The following is a 20,103-nucleotide window of genomic DNA, read 5'->3' on the forward strand; positions in this document are numbered from 1 at the left end:
TAATGCTGTAATAATGTTGCATAAAAAAAGCAACAAAACTGCAGTGTTTCTGCAATAACTTTGGAATTCGCTGCAAAAAAGTGTTGTTACTACAATGTGTGGATACAGATTGGGGCATGATATCCTAGGGGAATGGAGAGCTATTTACATGATTGCTGTAGAAAACACACACATTCAAATACTGGTACAAATACAATGTATAACGTGGCAATTCACATGCATGGTAAGTTTTTATTACTTTTTCTCTAAGGCTTAAAGGGGTACTCCGCCCTTAGACATCTTACCACCTATCCAAAGGATAGGGGATAAGATGTCAGATCGCCAGGGTCCCGCTGCTGGGGACCCCGGGGATCGCTGCTGCAGCACCCCGCTATCATTACTGCGCAGAGCGAGATCGCTCTGCACGTAATGACGGGCAATACAGGGGCCGGAGCATCGTTACGTCACGGCTCCGCCCCTCGTGACGTCATGGCCCGCCCCAGTCAATACAAGTCTATGGGAGGGGGCGTGGTGGTCGTCACGCCCCCTGCCATAGACTTGCATTAAGGGGACGGACCGTGATGTCATGAGGGGCAGAGCCATGACGTCACGCTGCTCCGGCCCCTGTATCGCCCGTCATTACGCACAGAGCGAACTTGCTCTGTGCTGTAATGATGGTGGGGTGCCGCAGCGGCGATCCCCGGGGTCCCCAGCAGCGGGACCGCGGCGATCTAACATCTTATCCCCTATCCTTTGTATAGGGGATAAGATGCCAGGGGCGGAGTATCCCTTTAAATTAAAGAGAGGGGACCCATAGCAAACACCAAAATAGGCCTCCAGTTCACCAATAATAGTGTATAGTACTAAAAAAAAACAGCACTTTAGTTGGTCTGATCAAAATAGCAGAATTTTTATCGTACAGTGCACAAAAAAATAATGGGGACACTAAGATAACACATCCGAGATCTGAATGAATGAACTAATCGTAAGAAATACTTCCGTCTTTACATAGTTGAATGTGCTGACAAATCACACAAAAATGATCAATGGAAATCAAATTTATCAACCCATGGAGGTCTGGATATGGAGTCACACTCAAAATCAAAGTGGAAAACCACACTACAGGCTGATCCAACTTTGATGTAGTGTCCTTAAAACAAGTCAAAATGAGGCTCAGTAGTGTGTGTGGCCTCCTTGTGCCCGTATGACCTCCCTACAACACCTGGGCATGCTCCTGATGAGGTGGCGGATGGTCTCCTGAGGGATGTCCTGCCAAACCTGGACTAAAGCATCCGCCAACTCCTGGACAGTCTGGTGGATGGAGCGAGACATGATGTTCCAGATGGGCTCAATCGGATTCAGGTCTGGGGAAAGGGCGGGCCAGTCCATAGCATCAATGCCTTCCTCTTGCAGGAACTGCTGACACACTACAGCCACATGAGGTCTAGCATTGTCTTGCATTAGGAGGAACCCAGGGCCAACCGCACCAGCATATGGTCTCACAAGGGGTCTGAGGATCTCATCTCAGTACCTAATGGCAGTCAGGCTACCTCTGGCAAGCACGTGGAGGGCTGTGTGGCCCCCCAAAGAAATTCCACCCCACACCATTACTGACCCATTGCCAAACCAGTCATGCTGGAGGATGTTGCAGGCAGCAGAGCATTCTCCACGGTGTCTCCAGACTCTGTCATGTCTGTCACATGTGCTCCGTGTGTACCTGCTTTCATCTGTGAAGAGCACAGGGTGCCAGTGGCAAATTTGCCAATCTTGGTGTTCTCTGGCAAATGCCAAACATCCTGCACGGTGTTGGGCTGTAAGCACAACCCCCACCTGTGGATGTCGGGCCCCCACCTGTGGATGTCACCCCCATAAGTCTGTTTCTGACTGTTTGGACACATGCACATTTGTGGCCTGCTGGAGGTCATTTTGCGGGGCTCTGGTAGTGCCCCTCCTGCTCCTCCCTGCACAAAGGAGGAGGTAGTGGTCCTGCTGCTCGGTTGTTGCCCTCCTACGGCCTCTTCCACATCTCCTGATGTACTGGCCTGTCTCCTGGTAGCGCCTCCATACTCTGGACACTATGCTGGCAGACACGGCAAACCTTCTTGCCACAGCTTGCATTGATGTGCCATCCTGGATGAGCTGCACTACCTGAGCCACTTGTGTGGGTTGTAGACTCCGTCTCATGCTACCACTAGAGTGAAAGCACCACCAGCATTCAAAAGTGACCAAAACATCAGCCAGGAAGAATAGGAACTGAGAAGTGGTCTGTGGTCATCACCTGCAGAACCACTTCTTTATTTGGGGTGTCTTGCTAATTGCCTATAATTATCACCTGTTGTCTGTTCCATTTGCACAATAGCATGTGAAATTGATTGTCAATCAGTGTTGCTTCCTGAGTGGACAGTGTGATTTCACCGACTTTGACTTGGAGTTACAATGTGTTGTTTAAGTGTTCCCTTTATTTTTTGAGCAGTGTATTTATTTCCACGCTGCTGAATTTTGACCCCCATTCTTGGTGTTTAATTTCCCTTCCATATCCTTATGATGACCTTTGAGCCAAACATCAACCATTCAGTAGCAAACTGGATGGGTCCATACAGGGATGGTCGTTGTCTCCTTAATGGGCTAATAGCAGTCCCACAAGCTGCCTCTATGTCACATACACTGGAGAGATCACGGGTTGCACATCAGGGATCAATAGGTGGAGGTGCCATATGGAGGGGTCATCATCAGAAGCATTGATGAACTAACACACTCTCCAAATGATGCTTATCATTAAAGGTTTATAAACAGATTATGCTGGGAGCGCTTCAGATGTGCAGACACATTATTCAGTTTTGCACTGTTCCAGCCTTCCCAGGCCTTGGTCACTTTCACAGAGGAGATATGGCAGAAGATTGGTGCAAACGCTTGTCAGGCTGGGAAGACTTTATGTGATAATCACCATTTGGAGAGCGCTTTAATTCTTCTTTGTTAGATACGTCCTTGGGGTGGGGTGAAGGAAAAAAGTGCTTTAGATTATTTGTGTCTAGGGTTCTAAAACACCAGTCTGAATGTTTGATCATATAAGGATTAAATAATTATTTTCTAACAATCTACACAATTCCTGTAATTGCAGGTCACACTCATTCCAACCCATGATTCCGAGGTGATGCGAGAATGGTACCAGGAGACACATGAAAAACAGCAGGACCTCAATATTATGGTACTAGCGAGTAGCAGCACAGTTGTTATGCAAGATGAATCCTTCCCAGCATGCAAAATTGAACTGTGAGGAGATCACTGCCTGCTCCATCATCCTAACACAGAGATTACTAGAAATGTCACCAACAGAACAGAACTAACTTCAGAACTAGATATTGCCCACTGCTATCCTGTGTTATAGACACAGACGTTAGCAATATATTATCTCCATGGCAAACTATAAAGTTCACGTCACTGCAAGCTCTGCTGTCCAGGTTTAATATACAGGTTTGTAGGACATGCTCTTGTACACATTCATTCACTTTAGTCCAGGATGGGAACTTTCTTCAAGACTGAAAGACAATGAGAGACAAGGAGAAGAAGGGCCGGTGATGGCTGACCATTGTGGCATTACTCCGTCAGTAGTAACAGGATGATTTTTCCATTACTTTTTGTTCTATAATATTCATTTGCAGGCACAAAAAATGGGATCTGCAAACTGGAGTCGGATGGACAGTTGTTTGAGATTAGTATTTGTTGTCCTACAGTAACAGGGTCTGAGTTTTGTTCCCTTCTTCCTTCAAAACATATGCCGAAATTGGTGGGAAAAAAAATGGTAAAAAACAAACCATGGCCCAACCACTTCTAATATAGATTGCTTTAATTGTGTTGTAATATGTTTAATAGTATACCTGCTATAGTCATGCCATGATATACATAACTTTACAGGGTGGAAAAAATAAGCATTGTGTCTGAGGCATACTCCCGCTAAATTCATCTTACCAAATCTTACAATTTCGCACATTGTGAATCACAGTCGGCACACAGAAGCAAAATACCAAAGCACTCGGAGTACATTTGGTAGAGAATTTGCCTTAGGAAGTGACTTGAATGTACAAAGATACTTAATGCACTTATTTTTTAACTTCAGTCAGCAAGTGTACAAAAGTATGCTAGGTCGTAAGTCGGATAGTGTGTGCATGCTTGTAGGGCGGTAAGTGCTGAGCTGACGGAACACACCAGGGGGACAACAATTCTACTGCAGTTAATACACAATGAGTGTCTGACGATTGCTTTGCCAGGCAGGTTGAAGATTGAGTGTTCTTATTCTTTTGGTCCTTGTTGACTTGACCTCCTCCTCTGTTACTTGTTTGTTGTTTTTACAAAGATTTTCTGAAAGATGTACAGACCCTTTTTCATTGTATGTAAAAAGAAAAACTAACTTCATTTTAGTTTTTGATTTTACAAGCGGAGTTACTTTGCTTATGGTTGTGTGATGATCAGTGTTCTTTTCAGAGGAGTAAGGAAAGGAAAATGTCAGTTTCAAGAGTGGTTCCTAATAATTTCTTATTATTATTATTATACTTAGTAAAAAAAACAAAAACATTTATTCCCAGTATTTGAAATCAGTTACTGGCAAAGTAATTGCATAGAATTCTTCCAAGTATCATTGACATTGAATTTCTCCAGGATTAGACAAAGGATGTCTGTTTTTTTTTATTTCAGATACAGCACCACTATATTGCAGTTCATTTCCATTTACATGAATAAAGTTGAACTGCGATAACAGGCAGGGGCATGTTGCAATCCACAAGTGGCCTTTACTGCATCCCAACAGTCACCAAAAATCCATCCGTATGGATTAATTGCGTCAGTCGGAATGTGGTCACTGCCAGTTATCTTAGCTGTGATGCAGCACAATCCATTCAGTGCAATAGGGCGATCTATGGATATGCAACCTCCGTCATGGCCAAAATCTGTGTAGCCCTAAGTTTCGCTGTTTCTGGGATAACAAGAAGACCCCTTTATCTAATTTTTATACACCCTCCTTAACTGTACCTGTCATGTTATCACAGTGGAGGTAGACATCTTGTCAGCTAAGGAAGATATGAGAATTTGTCGCATGCTTTACTGATGTGACTGGTGACCACTGCTATCTATATGCTACATGCTCATGTAGATCAACACACAAGTGCAATATGGATGCTTCTACAGTGCATGGATGATGGGTGCATCTTATGGCCTTTGCTTATGTACGGTATATGACAAGATTGATGATGGCAGCTTTATAAGTAAACGGATCAGAATATGAAAATTGTATTAGATACCGCAATGCTTTAAGTCATTTTAATGTGATGGCCCTAAATGAATGTGTATGTTTTGTCTTATAATTTGTCGTATTTATTTTATAATGTAATACTATTTTATTTGCACTGTTGATGTTTGGTACTGTTTTGGACTTGTTCAGTCCAGTTAATGCTGTGAATTAGGACAACATTTTTTTTTTAAGCAATGATATTTATTGCTTTGCTATTTATGTATGATCATATAATATTTGCTCTGTTTTTGAACAGATCCTGCCCATAGGAATTAACTTTTTTTTAAAATATTGGACAGTATGTTTCAATAGGGATAAAATAAATTGAATGCACTAGAATGTGTCTTCATTCTGCCCTGCCCATTTCCAGGTGCGTTCACTTGTACTGCCCATTTGTTAGACAGGGTTAAACTAGCGGGGTAAACACAAAAGTCACTGTAAATATTCACTTTCCTGTCCCACTGTGTCCATATCAATTTTTACCTACCCATTCCATTAACTTGTATGTAAGAGTTATTCAAGCAAGCACCTGCAACGTGCACGTGCGGTTCCTCTGGTGGAACACAGACTGACCTTACAAAGATATTTGTGGACACATTGAATACTATGAGTTTATGATTTGTTCCACAAGGACGGCATGTTGAGCAAGCTGCTACTCATTGGCACAGTCACCTATCAGTATGGACCATTAGATCATAAAGGGTATGAATCAAATTAGAAAAATATGGCTGCTTTCTTTAAGAAACAGTTCTCGGGTTGTATGGTTTTGTAGCTTAGACCCATTTATTTAAAGGGAACTTATCACTTTCATGCTGCCTGAGCCACAAGTCATTGGGGAGGTCCCAGGTGGGTTTTGTCTGCCCCACCGGCCTTGATTGACAGATGTCACCCTAAACCTAAATGATCTATCAATCAAGGCTGGTAGGGCGTGTAGAAGCCTCAAGGAACCACCTCAGTGACTATTGTTTCGGGCAGCATTAAAGTTATAACAGGTTCCCTTTAAACAGATATGAGTTGCATCAACAGACAAGCCCATGGACAAGAGTGGAGCTGTTACTAGAATAAAGCAGATACATTTTTCTATTCTCATACAACTATATTAATTATTTCGAGTTTCTTCACTTATACAGTAAATACATGACACAGTGACATGGTCTAAAGTGGTTCCAAGTTTTAAAAAGTAATACATTTCTTGGAACATTCCAACCTATTATATCCCAAGTCCTCACCATGAAGGACGGGTAACTGCAAACCCTGTAAAAACATTTGTTCACAGTCCATATCTACAATTCTATGCCTGTCAAATAAAGAGAATGAAAACTTTTCAGGGAAGCTATTCAAGCACTATGTCATTACACTATGCCATGGAAACTTGTGACATGTGACCACCCCCTCTGCTCCGTGTATACTAAATTCTTACTTCCTGAGCATGCTGAATTAAAGGGGCAATGTATTCACTTTATAAGACGATTTACCAGAGAGGATTTCCCTTCTGGTCGATTGATATGTTATTTAGACTTTTATTGTGCCACATAAAATATCCTTAGCATCCTTAAAACTGGTGTCAGTGTAAATATTCTCTGTATTAGCTGCAAACTGTTATTAGAATTATGGACAAGAAATAGATGTTTCTTTCTGATACCACCAAATGTATTTTATGTTTTGTAGGAATATTGAGTGATTGCAGGACAATAACGTATACTATGTATAGATCACATTCCAGATGATAAAAGTAGAATTTATTCTTTGTAATTGTATTATGAAGGGGTACAGTATAGAGAGTATGTAAATGGCGCAGCTTATACTCATAGGAAAATAGACTATCTGGAGTCTGTAGTGAGCACATGGTGGGAGCCATTCCAGGTTATGATCTGGGATTGCCACCAGTTATTCAAATGATTGAAAGATGGAATAGAACGTATAATAAACCAGAAAATAGAAATATGGCGTCCTCTTTGGTTGAGGTATTTGGAAACATGGTTCCACACCAGGCTGTGTGTACTAGTATGCTGGTTTGGTTCAGTTGTAATATGGACACTGAGATGTGCCTGTATTATTACGGCTGCGTGAAGACATCCCAAGGGACAGTCTTCTACGTAGGACTAGCCTCCAACTAATTTTGAGCTACCCACATTCGTACATACAGCTTGACGTCTAGAGTGTGTCTCGCTGTCTGCTTGACAGGTTCAGTGCCAGTAAACGACTAGAATTTCTGGATATAGCAATTGGCATTTTACTTTACTATAGACATACTATTTAGTTGGTTCTAGGCCAGTGACACTACCCTTTACCATTAAGAACCATCAGATGAAGCTATACTATACTCCTGGATGATTATGACTGTGTATACCCATTAAGGACTTACAGTACATCATACCATTTTTTTCCAATAGCAATTGAGCAAAATACTACGAACAAACTTATATGTACACTTTTAAATCTTCAATGAAATATAAGAAGGCTTCGTCCATAGTTTTGGATAAGACATGTAACAAAAAAAATAAAATAATAAAGATTCTAGAACAAGTGAATATAAAAGAACTTACACAAGCTTTTCTGCACTACAATAGCTTCAGGCTTCGGATGCTAAGGAGCCGCAAGTAACATTCCCTCAAGACTGGGCTGTAATAACAAGGAATAATTGGCAGCAATGAACTATGCTAATGCTAACACATATGCATGCCGCGGTCTATCTTCCAACTCTTGGACAGGATCAGTCTTGTGGCTGGCTGGGAAGGTCCTCACTCCTCTCTCATTCAGAATGGTGTTTGTGTCAGTCTGCAGCTGTGTATGGTATTGTCTTATAATCCCGCATCACCTCTATTCTACCGATTCATATCTAATGTAGAACATTAGTTTACAGTGAAGTAATATGTAGTGCTTTTATGATATTTGTGTGCAATACCCCACTTCCACTGAAGAATCTTTGATGTAAAGGAAACAAACTTGGTTCCACAATAAAAGAAAAAAATGGATTAGTATTTCTTTGATGTGTTTTTTTTTATTTGAAAGTGTTTTTATTTCTGCATTATAAATTGGATTTTTATCACAACATCGTTGTTTTGGCATCTTGTCCTGCACCAATATTTATTGAGTGTGAACTATCGACCCAATTTTCCTAAAGCCAAATTCTGAAGAATAAGGCGTCATACAGATGGTTGCAATGTTGCCATGTTTTATCTGTGTTAAAGTTGCAATCCCTAGCCTATGTTGCCTCTAAATTTGTCTTTTCCTTTATGCCCAGAATTTGTGACCATTGAATAGACACTAAAATGCAGCTACATTATATTTATTTGGCTGAATTCATGTCACTTGTTAAAAATCTGTACAATCCCTGACAATGAAGTTTAAAAGAACAAAAAATCTGCAAGTAAAGGTTAAAAAGTAAATTGTGGAATAATTTGTCCAAATGGTCGTTCTGCAGGATTTTATGCAGTTCCTGAAACAACTAGTCTTGTCTACACCTTGCAGAGATCAGTTAATTTCCTTCTAATGTCTCCTTTTTATTTGGCACTTCACATTGACATCTAGTTGACTGCAAATTGTGGTAAAATATCAGAAGTGCGACAAGTCTCCCCCCCTCCCTCCAAGATGGAAACTAGTGTTGAGCGGCATAGGCCATATTCGAATTTGCTAATATATGGACGAATATTCGTCATATATTCGCTAAAGTCGCATATTCGTAATATTCTCATTTTATTTTCGCATATGCGAAACATTCGCGTATGCGAAAATTAACATATGCGAAAATTAGCATATACAAAAATTTGCATAAGCTAAAATTTGCATACGCAAATTTTCACATATGCGAAAATTCGCATGCTAGTCTCACACAGTAGTATTAGAGCCTTCTTTACACCACACAAGCTGGAAGCAGAGAAGAATGATCACTGTGATGTGTACTGTGAAAAAAAAAAAACGAATATTCGTAATTACGAATATATAGTGCTATATTCGCGAATAAAATTCGCATTGCGAATATTCGCGAGCAACACTAGTAAGGAGATTAAACACAAAAAGAATAAACTGCACCAAATAGGTATATATTGTACTCTGTTTTTCATGATATGTACTAGGTGCTAGGGGTCTATAAGTCGTAAATCAGTATAGCTCCATAAACTATTTTATGCAAAAGAAGAGAAAAAACTCAAACAGAGAGCAATTGCTACTGATAAATATGCAAAATGTTATTGTTATGTCCAAAATGTTAAAAAGCATCACACATATGTGACTAATTTCAATAAGGATAAAATACCAGGTGTGTATGTATAAAGCAATACAAAATGAGATGTCTCAGATACAACCGGAAAACACCTAGGTGGATCAGGTACAGTAAAAGTAATAATCACAATGGATGGATATATAGTGAGGTCAGAAAATGATGTAATATGGCTCCTATTCAATAAGAAGTAACCAGGGGTCCAGAAAATGGCCCCAGTGGTAATGAAAAGCTAACTGCTATATCACATGATTGGTATAGAGAATGGGCCCAAAGCATATCAATAATGATTGGTGAAATGAACCTCACTTACCCATAATGGAAGCCTGTAACCACCGTCCCAACGTACGTTTCGTCACCCGACTTTCTCAAGGGACGCTGTTGTAAGGAGACCAGTCCTACAATATATCTCTAGGAGAGAACCGTTTAGATGCTCAGAGCATCTATTTATACAGTTTGGGGCAAAGTCTAAAGGCTCAAAGGCGGCGAAATCGACCATTACCAACTGGATTAAGAACACCATCAGCTTCTGCTTCCAGAAGTAGGGATTGGATCCTCCAAAGGACCTGAAGGCACATTCTACAAGAGCGGCTTCAACATCATGGGCAGAAGTTTCCTATATATCATTACATGAAATATGCAGAGCAGCTACATGGGCAACTCCGACTACATTTATTCAACACTATTGTCTTAGACCTTTCCAGTAGTCCAGCCTTAGGCAAAACAGTGTTGGAAGAAGTGTTTAAGAAATAATGCCCTCCCTTTGTTGTTTTCTGCTACTTAAGTCCCATACTGTTCTGCCGTAGAACGTCCAGGAATGTCTTAAATTTTCTTACCTGAAAATTTCAATTCCTGGAGTCCGTAGGCAGCACAAAGTTCCCACCTAATTAAATCTTGCTATAAAACGACTCTGTGTTATATGTCCAGGGATATTTATGTGATGTATCATTAATTACATTAATCTTAATTATGTTGATTATCTCTTCTGACAAGTTCAGGGAAACAAAGTTAACCCATACTGTGCTGCCTACGGACTCCAGGAATTGAAATTTTCAGGTAAGCAAAATTTAAGACAGTTTTTACACTCGCATGTTCTTGTAGACCCAGTTTATTATTTTTAGAAGGAGTAATAGGAGAAAATGCCCCCCAAAATTTGTAACCTAATTTCTCTCGAGTAAGGAAATACCTAATATGTATATGTCAAGTTTTCGCTGGGGGGGGAGAAGAAGGCTCAGAAGGGAAAGAGCGATAATGGGATTTTGGAGAGTGAATTTTGCTGAAATGGTTTTGGGGGGGGGGGGCATTTCACATTTAGGAAGATCCTATTGTGCCAGACCATCAAAACACTCCCCACATGGCATACTATTTTGGAAATTACACCCCTCAAGAAACGTAAAAAAGGGGTAGAGTGAGCCTTAACACCCCACAGCTGTTTGACGACTTTTTGTTAAAGTCAGATGTGTAAATTAAATTTTTTTTTTCACTAAAATGCTGGCTTTCCCCCCAAATAATTTTTTTTTACAAGGGGTAATAGGATAAAATGCCCCCCAAAATTTGTATGGAAATACCCCATGTGTGGACGTCAAGTGCTCTGCTGGCGAACTACAATACTCAAAAGAGGAGGAGCGCCATTGAGCTTTTGGAGAGAGAATTTGTTTGGAATAGAAGTAGGGGGCCATGTGCATTTACAAAGCCCCCCGTAGTGCCAGAACAGTGGACCCCCCACATGTGACCCCATTTTGGAAACTACACCCCTCACAGAATTTAATAAGGGGTGCAGTGAGCATTTAGAGCCCACTGGTGTACATTTTTCATTTTCACGGACCACTGTTCCAAAAATCTGTCAGACACATGTGGGGCGTAAATGCTCACTGCACCCCTTATTAAATTCTGTGAGGGGTGTAGTTTCCAAAATGGGGGCACATGTGTGGGGGTCCATTGTTCTGGCACTATGGGGGCTTTGTAAGCACACGTGGCCTTCAATTACGGACAAAATTTATATCCGAAAGCCAAATGGTGCTCCTTCTCTTCTGAGCATTGTAGTTCGCCCGCAGAGCACTTTACATCCACATATGGGTTATGTTCTTGCTCAGAAGAAATGGGGTTACAAATTTGGGGGGGGCTTTTTTTCCTATTTTCCCTTGTGAAAATGAAAAATTTTGGGTAAAACCAGCATGTTAGTGAAAATTTTTTTTTTTCATTTTCTCATCAAACTTTAATGAAAATTCGTCAAAACACCTGTGGGGTGTTAAGGCTCACTATACCCCTTGTTACATTCCGTGAGGGGTGTAGTTTCCAAAATGGGGTCACACGTGGGTATTTATTTTTTTGCGTTTGTCAGAACCGCTGTAAAATCAGCCACCCCTGTGCATATCACCAATTTAGGCCTCAAATGTACATGGTGCGCTCTCACTCCTGAGCCTTGAACGCTCACAGAGCATTTTACGCCCACATATGGGGTATTTCCGTACTCAGGAGAAATTGCATTACAAATTTTGGTGGTCTTTTTTTCCTCTTACCGCTTGTAAAAATAAAAAGTATGAGGCAACACCAGCATGTTAGTGTAAAATTGTTTATTTTTTTACACTAACAGGCTGGTGTAGACCCCAACTTTTCCTTTTCATAAGGGGTAAAGGAAGAAAAAGCAATTTCCCCCGAGTACGGAAATACCCCATATGTGGCCCTAAACTGTTTCCTTGAAATACGACAGGGCTCCAAAGTGAGAGAGCGCCATGAGCATTTGATGACTAAATTAGGGATTGCATATGGGTGGACATAGGGGTATTCTATGCCAGTGATTCCCAAAGAGGGTGCCTCCAGCTGTTGCTAAACTCCCAGCATTCCTGGACAGTCAGTCCAGAAATACTGGGAGTTGTTGTTGTTTTGCAACGACTGGAGGCTCCATTTTGGAAACACTGCCTTACGATACATTTTTCATTTTTATTGGTGGGGACAGTGTGAGGGGTGTATATGTAGTGTTTTACCCTTTATAATGTGTTAGTGTAGTGTAGTGCAGTGTTTTTAGGGTACATTCGCACTGGCGGGGTTTATAGTGAGTTTCCAGCTAGCAGTTTGCGCTGCGGCGGAAAATTTGCAGCAGCTCAAACTTGAAGCAGGAATCTCACTGTAAACCCGCCCGTGTGAATGTACCCTGTACATTTATACGGAGGGGGGGGGGGGGGGGAACCTCTAGCTGTTGCATAACTACAACTGCCAGCATGCACTGACAGACCGTGCATGCTGGGAGTTGTAATTTTGCAACAGCTGGAGGCACACTGGTTTGAAAGCCTTCATTTAGGTTCTGCTACCTAACTCAGTATTTTCCAACCAGTGTGCTTCCAGCTGTTGCAAAACTACTACTCCCAGCATGTACTGATCGCTGAAGGGCATGCTGGCAGATGTAGTTATGCAACAGCTGGAGGTATGCAACTACAACTCCCAGCATGCCGAGACAGCTGTTTGCTGTTTGGGCATGCTGGGATTTGCAGTTTTGCAACATCTGGAGGGCTACAGTTTAGAGACCACTGCACAGTAATCTCCAAACTGTGGCCCCCCAGATGTTACAAAACTTCAAATCCCATCATGCCCAGACAGCAAACTGCTGTGTGGGCATGCTGGGAGTTGTAGTTTTGCAAGATCTAGAGGGTCACAGTTTAGAGACCACTGCACGATGATCTCCAAACTGTAGCCCTCCAGCTGTTGCAAAACTACGAATCCTAGCATGCCCAAACAGCAAACAGCTGTCTGGGCATGCTGGGAGTTGTAGTTTTGCAACATCTGGAGGGCTACAGTTTAGAGACAACTGTATAGTGGTCTCAAACTGTAGCCTTCCAGATGTTGCTAGGCAACTACTCACCGGCTTCCGTAGGATCCATGGAGGTTGCCGCATGTCATCGCTGCCGGCGAGGATCGATGCCGGGCATTGCCGCCGAGGGTAAGTGACCTCCGGCACCGGTCACCAACGGTCCCCCTGCTCTTCCCGGACAACAGTGCATTCGCGAATTCGAATATGGCCTATGCCGCTCAACACTATTTTGGACACCCTGCCAGTATTTGTAATATAAAAATACCAGCAATTCAATGGCTGGTATTTATCTAAGCCCCCTGGGCTGTGATATGTAGAGATGGAGAGGAGAGAGCTAACCCCGCCCCTTCCCTCTGCCAGCTGAGCTCTGATTGGTGAAGATTTCTCCCTCACACACAGGAGCTCAGCACACTCAGCACAAAGGGAGAAGATTAACCCCTTAAAGACCACCGGCATATTGGGTACGCCCATGCTCCCTGGTAATTAAGGACCAAGGGTGTACTTGTACCCCTGTGGGAATTTCCGTCACCCCTGCGCGCCGGGCAGGGACCGGACCGGGATGACCGCTGATATTAATCTGCAGGCATCCCTTGCCAATGCCCAGGGGGGTCCTGAATTCACACCAGCGATTTGCAGCAATTCCGGTTCATACGGGTCTCTGCTAAACCGGTGACCCAAAAATAAGGAGGATCGGGGGTGTCCAAGACACCCCTGGTCCCCCTGAAGGGATAGGAGTTAAGTGGCAGGGGTGCAACCCCTCCTGTCCCTGCTATTGGTGGATCAGAAGCGATCGACCAATAGCAGATTGGGGGCCGGGGGGGGGGTTAACATTCGGTCGACCAGCCCCCAACCCCCACACCCCGGCCCCCAATTCGTCATATATTCGCGAATATTCGCATATTCGTTATATTCTCGTTTTATTTTCGCATATGCGGAAATTCGCGTATGCGAAAATTAACATATGTGAATATTGGCACAAACAAAATTAGCATATGCTAACATTCGCATATGCGAAAATTATCATATGCGAATTTTCACACGCCAGTCTCACACAGTAGTATTAGAGCCTTCTTTACACCACACAAGTTGGAAGCAGAGAGGGGTGATCACTGTGATGTGTACTGTGAAGAAAAAAAAAAAAACGAATATTCGTAATTACGAATATATAGCGCTATATTCACGAAATTCGCGAATTCGCGAATATGCGATATTCGCGAATAATATTCGAATTGCGAATATTCGCGAGCAACACTAGTCCAAAATACCAGCTGTGCTGGTAAAATACCAGCCAGGTGGCAACCCTAAGTGTGTGACATGGTTGTAATAATTATTGGGGAGATTTATCAAAACCCATGCAGGGGAAAAGTTGACCAGTTGCCCATAGCAACCAATCAGATTGCTTCTTTCATTCTTAACAAGACCTCTGAAAAATAGAAGACGTGATCTGATTGGTTGCTATGGGCAACTGGTCAACGTTTCCTCTCCACAGGTTTTGATCCCTGATTGTCTTCATATATAGGATGAGAATCTTCTGACAAAGTGAGTAGCCAACCATTTCTGGGCATAAAACATCAGAACTTGCTGGGTGCCCTACGGTTGCCTGGACAACTGTACCCCCCAGCATCAGCCGCCTCTCACCTCATCACATGGTGCAGATCGGGCAGCAGTTTTGGACACTTCTGTCATCCACATTTTGCTAACACAATTTTTCACACACAGAAATAAAATAAATGAGTCGAACAAGTCAAAGAACAGTTTAAACAAAGGGAACTTTATTTATAATTTACAAAACTGTTTGTGTAGGGATTTTATGTAACCTCCATCACTCACAAAGAGCGTACAGTAACTAACTCAGGACAGGAAAAACCTCCAGAGGGGAGGAAACCTGTAGGGAATCCATGGCTACTGTACTGCCCTTCCTCTGGGCATACTAAAGGAGGTTACCTCTAGAATTTGGGCCAATGTGTCCGTGTATGTGCTGCCCCACAGCCTGGAAGGTGTGCATCTAAGATAGGAAAAGAAAAGAGAGATTAGTTACATGTTTATTATAGAAATGCACATGGAACTGCACTAAAGACCAAAAAGATGTGATACTTACCAGTCACAGGCGGGTATGAATGTGTATTCCTAGGTTCCTACAGTTTAGCCCCTCACTGATGACAATGGTTATGACATCACATGTGTGACCTCACGGGAGTTCTATTTGGGTAGTGCTGCTTTCTGATTGGCTGAAAATCAAAAAAACTAGTAGTGCTGCTTTCTGATTGGCTGAAAATCCAAAAACCTTTTTAACATATTCTGCATGACTTATCTCAGGGATTTTTGGCAATTTTTATTAAAATGGCGCTACTCCCTGTGGGTACATTATATTTGTTTCTCCTAACCAGACACTCAGTATTTGTAATATCATTTGGTGGCCCTAACAGCCTGGGCCCATAGGTTTCTTACACAGATCACTGCGGCTCTGGCAGGTTCAATGGGGGAGATTCATCAAGACCTGTCCAGAGAAAAAGTTGCAGAGTTGCCCGCAGCAACCAATCAGATCACTTCTTTCATTTCGGAAAAGGCCACAAAAAAATGAAAGAAGCGATCTGATTGGTTGTTATGGGCAACTTAGCAACTTCTCCTCTGGACAGGTTTTGATAAATCTCTCCCAATGGGGAGACGTCTGACGAGTGATGCCCCTGAGGTTGCAGCGTGGAGAGGAAGGATATTATTCATCAGACGTCCCGGCAGCCAGCGCTGCTTATTGATTTAAAGTAGTTGTGGCTCCTGCTGCCAGTTCAAGATCAGGCAGCATAGGCCGAGATTGACATACTGCATCAGTGATCCCCTGTGGCTGTCCAGCAGTGCAAAACTACAACTCCCACTACAACAGCGGGACAGACATCTGTCGGAAGGGGGGGGGGGGGAAGATAAAGCAACGTGGGCTTTGAAAAAGGCCACACATAAGTTGTGTTTGAAGGAAAACAGTCACCCGTTCACCCACACTAAACCAGAAACACTGAGTTATAGTGTGGGTGCTGGTCACGTGAGCGCTTGTGCCTACTGAGTGCTCACGGGCCAGTGCCCATGAATATTCAAGTCCAGCTGGCAGGCTGCCTCCAGCGTGCAATTCAGAGCAGGAAGAAGCGGACCTTCAGAGGGACGCCACGCCGGACTACGGGTACGCATATCGGTCAAAGAGCTCGCATCGGTCTCATGTTCACCTGCACTATAACCCAGTGTATCAGGTTTTGTGTGAATGAATGGGTAACCGGTTTCCTTTAATCCCAGTCTAAGCGCAACAGACGCAATTTTTGTTTGAGTTTTTTTTTTTTAGCCAAAAATAAAAATTAAATAACACCACAAAAAGCTGCCCCCTCATTTCTTTTCTCCCAAGATGCCCTTGTCGTGGTGTGCCACAGGGTGTAAAGGTGTGAGGTGTATGGGGCAGATGTTATAGCCCAGGGGTGGATGTTATTAACCCCTAAATGTTTGTGACGCCAGGGTGTGATTTCCCCGGCAACCACAAGAATGGTAGCACCGCTATCCCTAGGTTAGGCAGGATAATAATAGTCCAAGACCAGGTTAGGGTTAACAATAGCTTTACTGAGGTAGACAGATAGTACAGTTGTTACAGCTAGGCCAGGATCCCAGAGAGGTGACCAGTAACACAGAGGGGACCTTGCAGCTTGCTGGGACTTGCAGTGTTTGGACAGACTTTAACTCAGCCACACTGACTATAATAGACTTGACTTTAGCCTTGACTTGACTGTAGGTAGTGACAGAAGACATGGACGACTTGACTTACTGACATGTGGCTGCTGGTTAGGCTTGAGGCCTCCAGATGTGCTGGACACTGGCTCTGAGACATCTGGACTGAACTTGACCTTAGCAGAGAATGTGGTGGAAGAGAGAGATTGTGATGGCTCCCCCTTTTTATAAAGGGGGCTGAGCAAGGAGCCCATAGGTCAAGCTGCAGGTCACTGTAGGCAGTTTTAAGGCGATTGAATGCCACATCCGCTTGGGGAGGCCAGGACTTAGGGTTAGCATTCTTCTTGGTTAGGGCCACAATCGGAGCCACAATGGTGGAAAAATGCGGAATAAACTGTTGGTAGTAATTGGCAAACCCCAAGAAGCGTTGGATAGCTTGGAGTCCAGAGGGGCGTGCCCAATCTTAAACGGCTGACAGTTTGTCTGGGTCCATTTGAAGTCCCTGGCCAGAGACTAGATAACTTAGGAAGGGAAGAGATTGGCATTCAAAGAGACATTTCTCCATCTTGGCATATAATTGATTTTCACGGAGTCTCTGGAGCACTAGGCGGACATGGCGGCGGTGTTCTTCGAGGCTAGAAGAAAGAATCAATATGTCGTCCAGGTAAACCACAACACAGGTATATAACAAATCTCGAAATATTTCATTTACAAAGCCCTGGAAGACAGCGGGGGCGTTGCAGAGCCCAAAGGGCATAACCAGATATTCAAAATGTCCATCTCTGGTATTAAATGCGGTTTTCCACTCATCCCCTTTCCTGATGCGGATGAGATTATATGCACTTCTTAAGTCCAATTTGGTGAAGATTTTAGCGCCATGAAGGCGGTCAAAGAGTTCCGAGATAAGAGGCAGGGGATAGCGGTTTTTGATAGTGATTTTATTTAAACCGCGGTAATCAATGCATGGCCGTAAGGAACCGTCTCTGGCAGGGGATGAAGACTTGTGGTTGAATCCCCTCTTTAAATTTTCTTGGATGTAGTCCGACATGGCTTTAATCTCTGGAGCAGACAGAGGATAGATCCTGCCCCGGGGTGGAGTAGTACCAGGAAGGAGATCTATAGGACAGTCATAAGGCCTGTGAGGTGGCAAAGTCTCTGCTTGTTTTTTTTCAAAAAACATCGGCATAGTCCTGATAGGCCTTGGGAAGACCTGGTATAGGAGGAGCCACAGGGGTTTGACTGACGTGGCTGGGAGCAGACGTGAGGCATTTTTGTGGCAAGAAGAACCCCAGCTCTTGATCTTCCCGGAGGTCCAGTCAAGGGTAGGAGAATGACGTTGGAGCCAAGGCAAGGCGAGGAGAATTTCAGAAGTGCAGTTAGAGAGGACCAAAAATTCTAATTTTTCGTGATGTGGTCCAATGCACATTAACAGGGGTTCTGTGCGGTAACGCACAGTACAGTCCAATTTTTCTCCATTAACTGAAGCGATGTAGAGTGGTCTGGCGAGACTGGTCACTGGGATGTTGAACCTGTTAACGAAAGAGGCCAAAATAAAATTTCCTGCAGAGCCTGAATCCAAGAAGGCCACAGCTGAGAAGGAGGAGTTAGCAGAAGAAGAAATCCGCACAGGCACAGTAAGACGTGGAGAAGCAGAATTCACACCTAGAGCTGTCTCACCTTTGTGCGGAGTCGGAGTGCGTCTTTCCTGACGCGGAGGACGGATAGGACAATCCTTCAGGAAGTGTTCGGTACTGGCACAGTACATGCATAGATTCTCATTGCGGCGGCGTGTCCTCTCTGGTAGGGTCAGGCGAGACCGGTCTACTTGCATAGCCTCCACGGCAGAAGGCACAGGAACAGATTGCAGTGGACTTGAGAAGAGAGGAGCCAGGGAGAGAAATCGCCTGGTGCAAACAAAGTCCATATCCTGACGGAGCTCTTGGCATCTTTCGGAAAAACACATGTCAATGCGGGTGGCCAAATGGATAAGTTCATGCAGGTTGGCAGGAATTTCTCGTGCGGCCAGCACATCCTTGATGTTACTGGATAGGCCTTTTTTGAAGGTCGTGCAGAGGGCCTCATTGTTCCAAGATAATTCAGAGGCGAGGGTACGAAATTGGATGGCGTATTCACCCATGGAAGAATTTCCTTGGACAAGGTTCAACAAGGCAGTTTCGGCAGAAGAGGCTCGGGCTGGTTCATCGAAGACACTACGAACCTCAGCAAAGAAGGACTGAACAGTGGCAGTGACAGGATCATTGCGGTCCCAGAGCGGTGTGGCCCATGACAAGGCCTTCCTAGACAGGAGACTAATCACGAAAGCCACCTTTGACCGTTCTGTGGGAAATTGGTCCGACATCATCTCCAAATGCAGGGAACATTGCGGGAGAAAACCACGGCATTGTTTAGAGTCCCCATCAAATTTGTCCGTCAAGGACAAACGGAGGCTGGAAGCGGCCACTCGCTGCGGAGGAGGTGCAGGAGCTCGCGGAGGAGATGGTTGCTGAAGCTGTGGTAAAAGTTGTTGCAGCATAACAGTCAGTTGAGACAGCTGATGTCCTTGTTGCTCTATCTGTTGAGACTGCTGGTCGACCACCGTGGTAAGGTCAGCGACAACTGGCAGCGGGACCTCAGCGGGACCTCAGCGGGATCCATGGCCGGATCTACTGTCAGGATTCGGGTACTGTGAGGATACTGGTGGTGGATCCTCTGTGTCAGTGGGGTGATGACGTGGGCCGTACCAGGGAAACGGAGTCTAAGGGGTTACTGGTATTCACCAGAGCCCGCCGCAAAGCGGGATGGACTGGCTGCGGCAGGTAACCCCCGATAGCGACTCAACCCCGACTGACGGCTGAGATAGGCGCGGTACAAGGGATTAGGCAAAAGCAAGGTCGGACGTAGCAGAAGGTCAGGGCAGGCAGCAAGGATCGTAGTCAGGGGCAACGGCAGGAGGTCTGGAACACTGGCTTGGGACATACAAGGAACGCTTTCACTGGCACAATGGCAACAAGATCCGGCAATACTGGGAAGGGGAAGTGAGGTAATAAAGGCTAAGGCACAGGTGAAGTTACTAATTGGGCCAGGCGCCAATCAGCGGCGCACTGGCTCTTTAAATCGCAGAGA

At 43.9% G+C, this 20,103-nt stretch overlaps 1 protein-coding gene across 1 annotated transcript in view; it reads left to right on the forward strand.

Moving 5' to 3' along the window:
* MAP1B (microtubule associated protein 1B) overlaps window positions 1-8,235 on the forward strand; it is an 84,970-nt gene extending 76,735 nt beyond the window's left edge. Inside the window, exon 7 of the mRNA XM_056539731.1 lies at window positions 3,098-8,235. Coding sequence (XP_056395706.1) covers window positions 3,098-3,253 — 156 coding nt within the window. The 3' untranslated portion in view covers window positions 3,254-8,235. The remainder of the gene's footprint in view (window positions 1-3,097) is intronic.
* The last annotated feature ends 11,868 nt before the right edge of the window (window positions 8,236-20,103 follow it).

Source organism: Hyla sarda, chromosome 1, assembly GCF_029499605.1.
Source record: "Hyla sarda isolate aHylSar1 chromosome 1, aHylSar1.hap1, whole genome shotgun sequence".
In the NCBI taxonomy this organism is placed as follows: domain Eukaryota; kingdom Metazoa; phylum Chordata; class Amphibia; order Anura; family Hylidae; genus Hyla; species Hyla sarda.